Genomic DNA, 6,488 nt, shown 5'->3' with positions numbered 1-6,488 from the left:
TCAAGTATTATTACTTAGGATTTAACTTAATAACTTTAGATCTAGACCTTTGGGTCTTGGATCTTCAAGATCTAACTAAGAACTATGTTCTACATCTTAAGATCTTGATTAGTTAATTTACCTTCAAGTTTGTAGTTCAAATATTACTTTTATAGTTCATGTATGTGTCGGATCTAAGATTTTGATGTAACTTTGGTTCATCAAGCTACTTGCAACACTTAAATGAGTTGTGCTACTTGTCTTAGACTTACACAAGTGTTATGATGGTCAAACCTTGGTTAATATTATGTAAACACATCAACGAATTGTACACTTGAAGCTATATGCATCAAGGATGAGAACCGTGATAAGCATCGAGCACCAAGAACCCACCGGAACCTACTGTTTACTATTTTCTGGAACAGACCCGAATACCTGGGCTACTGTAAAGTTGATTTTCAGTTAGCTCTGTTCGAGTAGATAATTTTTCGTTTAAGACTCGTCTTAATCCGAGTTACGTTTTAGGATTTATGGCCCTCCGAGTGTCACTATGTCTTTTAACGTTGTGCTGAAAATTCTGACCTACTCGCACTTAGACCGTCGCCACGGTCAAACGAAGACGATTTTGCTTCTGGAATTTTTACCACAACTAAAGGACTCATATACGGAGCCATGGCCACTGGTCTTACCTTATTTCAGTAGGTATAGAGGCCGTGGTGACTGATCGAAGTCAGTCTTTGTTTTAAACTCTTTTCATGAACGAAACTTACTTTACACCTTTTGTTTGATGATGAATGATGATGACCCTTAAGACCTAATTTACATACATTTAAACCTATTGGGACGATTTACTGACTTAGTAATATTTGACTTAGGTTGAGGACTTTCCGGACCTACGTACTTGCTTACTTCCCGACTCGACTTTACCACTACTTTACCACTGTGAGTTATAGCATCCCTTTTTACTTTAACTGTTTTGGGAACTGAGAATACATGCGCATTTTACGTTTTACATACTAGGCACGAGTACTTAAACTTTATATATGTGTGGGTTATACAACGGCATAAACATTCCCTTTAGCTCGGTAACGTTTAGTCATTGATTTTTGAACCGGTGAACGCGAATCTTAGATATGGATCCATAGGGTTTGACATCCCCACTCGAGCTAGTAGCGCTAGCATTTAACGGGTGTTTAATACTTCGTAAACATACGCACTTGCCAAGTGTACTTTCAGGGGGTTATAAACGTTAAGTTAGTTACCAAGTGCCCACGGTTAAACATATACTTTATCATACTGTTTTGAAACGCTCTTTGTAGCACTGAAATCTCGTGGCCTACCTTACATACTGTTATACTTAAACTATAGCTCACCAACCTCTGTGTTGACGTTTTTAAGCATGTTTTTCTCAGGTGCTTAAGGTTGCTTCCGATGTTGTACTAGTCTTGCTGTAGACACCCGCTGCTTTAGAGATGTCACCGCATGAACGTTTATCTTGCATTCATAAACATTATTACTTTTGAAACTATGATTTGTAACAACCTATGGGTCACATATTATTATCCTTGCTTCTATTCATAGAAGCATACTTTTGATGTAAAACATTCGACGTTAGTTATGACGTCACCTTTTATCATGAATGCAAACGTATTTTGAAATAGCATATAGTGTTTGACCTTGTAATGATCCTGTTATTAATGATTCGTACACGATGGTTTTGTACGGGGCATCACATAGTCGCCCTAGAATTAGTCAGTTAAATGATAAAAGTTGGATACCCATGTTAAAAAAGCACAATTGCGAGTTGACTGGCCGAGGCATTAAAGAGTGAAGTGGTTGAAAGTTCGAGTAGCTAGCGAGTTATGTGTGAAGCGTGTTGAAATTTTGAACTTGAGTTTAATATGTTAAGCTTGAGACGAACATAACTCTGAGTTCTTCAAATTCTTACCAGCTTGAGTTGGAGTTCGGTTCGACTCTTTAACACCTTTGATTAGCGTTCATCTAGGGCTTTATTAATTCAAAAAGTATATATTGAGTTAAGGTCAAGTCACGTTAGAAGCAACACATATACAAATGTTTAGTTGTCAATATTATTTGAGTTACGTTGTAAGTTCTTAGAATGTGGCAATCCACCAAACTCACTCCATAAGAATCCAATGTCTGTGAAATACCTTTATCAAATACTCATTTCCCAACGTTCCTACCACATGGTTACAAGTATCCGACTCTTACGGAGGGTGTTAGATGGGTTTGCAAAGAAAACACACGATTTAAATGTTCTTGTTCATTAAAACCTTTTACCAACCGTAACCCGTAACCGAATACAATGTACACGCTTTTGTGGAATCTAAAACATGCTTGTCACATAGTGCCGATATCAGACTATTAAATTCAAAAAACATGTTATACTAAGTACTCCGTATTACACTTTTGCTCGGAATAAATATAACCTGCTTAATAAAGAAACTTTATTGCTACATATATAGTCACAATGTAGCTATATTTACGATTAAACTCACTTCGATAAAACTCTACTCTTATAGCTCTGAGTTAGTAGCTTCTCTGGTTTGACCATTTGGATGAAATCCTTCTATACGCTATAGGGGCATGTTTGGCAGTAAACTTTTTGAAACTTTTATGATCTTTTAACTTTTATGAAAAACTCAAGAACCAAGTAAAATGATCTGTTTGGTTACAAGAACTTAAAGTTTTTATGGAAAGGAAAAAAGCTTAAAGCTAATTGAATTAGCATTTGAGAAAAAGTTCTTAACATTTTGTCAATTTACTCTTTATTTTAAAAGTTTCAGCTATCCTGCCAAGCACCTAAATACATTTAAAAACCTAACAGCTACCAGCTAAAAGCTATGTTTGGCGGAGAGCTTTTAGGAGTTGTTACTTTTATGAAATTGTTCATATTTAATAAAAAGTTCCGTTTAGTTAAAAGAGCTTAAAACTTTTTGACGAAGGAAAAAAATAAAAGTTAAAGATACTAGAAATAACGTTTAACTTTTAGCTTCGAACTTTTTGTCATTTTACTATTTATTTAACAGATTCATATACTCTACCAAACACTTAAATCATCTAAAAAGCTAATAGCTACCACCTACAAGCTAAAAGTTACCAGCTACTAGTTGAAAGCTATCAGCTACCAGCTAAAAGCTACTAACTATCAGCTAATTTTATCAAACATACCCTAGATCTGATTACTATAAAAAGGTTAAATCCGTGTACTATGTTATTTTGTTCATATTTATTTATTTTGAATATTACCATATTAACTATTAGAAAAAATGATAAATAGTAACCAGGGGCATTTTCATCTTTTCACATTTTTTTCTTCCTTTTTTCACCTTTTTACCCCCAACTTTTGTTCAAAAATTAAAACCGGCCCCCAAACAGGGGGGGTAAAGTGTCAAATAACCATTTTCATAAAAAATCTTAACTAAACTCCACCCAAATATCCAACGAGTCATATCTTCTCGCTCGCAACGAGTTAAATTTTTCTGACAACATCGTTAAACTCGAAATAATTTTAAGAACACAATGTCACTAACTATAGGCAAAACGGACACTTTTTAAAAAACGATAAATATTTGAGGTACTTTTCATACACGTTGATTTTACGTTAAATTTTTAAAAGTCGACAATTCCATAGCGAAACGCGAAGATGTAAAATAACATTTAAATCTTTGACGGGTTATACCTTTTAGTATTCTCTATTAGACAAAATTTATGAATAATACCGAGGGCGTTTTCGTCTTTTCACTTCTTTTTTCCCTCTCGAGAAAGCCCCACACACTTTGTTCAAAAATTAAAATCGACCCCCTAAACAGAGGGTAAAGTTTCAAATCAACATTTTCAGAAAAAAAAAAAAAAACTTAAATAAACTCCACTCAAATATTCAACGGTTCATATCTTCTCGCCCGCAACAAGTTAAGTTTTTCCGACACCATCGTTAAGCTCGAAATAATTTTACGAACACAATGTCATTAACTATACGCAAAACGGACACTTTTTAAAAAATGCTAAATATTTGAGTCCACCTTTCATACACGTTGATTTTTTCCTCACATGCTCCGTAACTATTACTATATTATCTATTAGACAAAAGTTATGAATAGTATCGAGGGTGTTTTCATCTTTTCACGTTATACACGTTGATTTTTTCCTCACGGGCTCCGTAACTATTTTCATCTATTAACAACATATATATATGGGTCTTATTATTTTTTTTAAAAATTATTTAGTAATTTTTTTTATATTACTCAGTAAATATTCTATTCTTAAATCATATGGAATGTTAATATAAGCTAATGAGTTAATTGCGTTAAATTTTAAAAAGTCAACAACTCCATAGCGAAACGCGAAAATACGCATATATTGTTAATCTAAGATAACATCTAACTCTTTGACGGGTTATACATTTTCGTTCGACTCTAGTTGCGCTTCAACGACATCATCGTTAGCCACGAAATTATTTTGCAAAATAAACATAATAAAATATATTGGAAACTGAACCCCGAGCGAGGGTTGAAAAACTAGTTTTGTTCAATTGCTAGGTTAATACGGAGTAAATATATTCTCTTTAAGTTGTAACGCGATTACTTGTTACATTGTTTGGATTCGTTAATTACTAAGTAATTAACTAATTATTATTGGTTGTTGTATCCACATGCCGTTTTAATAGATCATCTGATCATGTACAAAATGTGTATGTCTTTGTCACTAATTAGGTAATCAAAAGTCAAGTTATGAACCCTTGTTTAAATTCTGAACACGCTATTAGTTGATTAGAGATCAAAATATAAAAAAGCGTTTAAAATTTTGAAAAACATAAACTTCGTCTCATTTTAAAAGTCTACAATACAAATACAAAAGACACACTGTTTAAAAAATATCACTGTCACACTATACACTTTATTTAGTTAATGTAGGAACAATTAAACAATATTAATCGACCTAATCAACAATATCGAGTGCGAAAAAACTCGATATTGAGTTTTATATCAAAACAACTTGAACAACTTTGATCTATTAATTAAAAAACAACTTGTATTTTCAAAAAAAAAAATAAGGGACGACTCCTGTACAAAATTTTGGTTCACCCCATGGCTGTGCGACGTCCCCCTCTGCAGCATATTCAATCGGTTTTTTCACTTAGAACAACAACAACAGGCGATGATCAAGGACCGAATTAGATGGACAGATGGCTCGGGGAGGCAACGTGGAATTGGTGTCGGGAAGTTACACGAAGAACACGAACAGAATTAGACGAATTAAAGGCACTGTTGGACGGGTTTCAAAAGCAAGATTTAAATTCAGATAGTAGGTTTTGGCGATTATCAGCAAATGTCAATTTCACTACAAAAAAGCTTACTATGCTACTGGACGAAAAGCTGGTACCAAGCAACGGATCGAGGCAGGTGACTCAAAAAAATTACTTGGTTCCTTTAAAAGTTGAAATTTTCATATGGAGGGTGTTAGAACGACGTATCCCCGTCCGTACCGATCTCAACAAAAGAGGTTTTGACCTTGATACAGCTAGATTCCCTCTATGTGATGACGACGTGGAAACAATTGTGCATTCAATGATCTTTTTCCGAAATTCGTTGGATATATGGGATAGAGTATACAAGTGGTGGAAGTTGGGTTCGTTCTCCAATCTAAGTATTAACGAGGCTTTTTGTGGGAAAAGTGGCACGCATTATCTTTAACACGTTCGAGTATATGGTAAGCTTTGGAATGGATTTGCGGGTATCTATTTTGGAAGAATCGCAATCGAAAAGTCTTCTCTAAAGAGTGTTGGAATTGGCTGGGTGCTTTAATGGAAATTCAATTAATCTCCTTCGATTGGATCTTTTCTCGGATCAAAAACAAAAATATCATTCGATTAGAATGGTTGTCAAATCCTATTCAATATTGTATAGATTAGTCTTGTTTAGATTTGGTTTGTTAGTATTTAGTTCAAAGTTGTTCTCTTTGCAACGCTTGTTTCGTGTTCATAGTGCTCAATTGGTATGTAATGGGCATTTATTTTCGTGTTGTTCTTATCTTCTCGTGCTAATAAAAGTTGCCTTTCGGAAAAAAAACAACTTGTAGATGTAATATATCGACTTTGATGAGTGCTAGACATGCATGGAATGATAAACACGGCTAGAGTTGTGTAAAGGTTCGTAACCTCGACAATGAACCAGAAATCCTCAATATGTGCGATTTCAGTTTGCAACCGTGCGATTCCCATTGTATCCGTACGGATGAACTCTACATCCGTGATGTTACAAAGACAGAATGTAAGTAAAAAAAAAAAGCATACAATTGATTATTATTCAAACCATAGATATATAAACCAACAAAAAATCATCCAAATACTTACAACGTCAACAATACTCATGAATACATCACAATGAACTCGGGACTTACATTATGCACTAACAAACTTACTCTAGGACCTAGATCATTGCAAAAATTAGCTGAAATCGAAAATATAAACTTTAAGTACATAAATCATA

At 34.2% G+C, this 6,488-nt stretch overlaps 1 protein-coding gene across 1 annotated transcript; it reads left to right on the top strand.

The window, feature by feature from the left end:
* Positions 1-5,177: 5,177 nt before the first annotated feature.
* On the top strand, positions 5,178-5,693 carry LOC139854737 (uncharacterized). The gene has a single exon (XM_071844024.1). It carries the CDS (start codon positions 5,178-5,180, stop codon positions 5,691-5,693), a length of 516 nt encoding a protein of 171 aa, XP_071700125.1.
* The last annotated feature ends 795 nt before the right edge of the window (positions 5,694-6,488 follow it).

The sequence above is a fragment of the Rutidosis leptorrhynchoides genome, chromosome 6 (assembly GCF_046630445.1).
Source record: "Rutidosis leptorrhynchoides isolate AG116_Rl617_1_P2 chromosome 6, CSIRO_AGI_Rlap_v1, whole genome shotgun sequence".
NCBI classification, from domain to species: Eukaryota; Viridiplantae; Streptophyta; class Magnoliopsida; order Asterales; family Asteraceae; genus Rutidosis; species Rutidosis leptorrhynchoides.
This window is presented reverse-complemented; position numbering and strand designations above follow the sequence as displayed.

Excerpts from the sequence above, each read along its gene's own strand:
- LOC139854737 (XM_071844024.1), top strand. The coding sequence starts at position 5,178 with ATGGACAGATGGCTCGGGGAGGCAACGTGGAATTGGTGTCGGGAAGTT.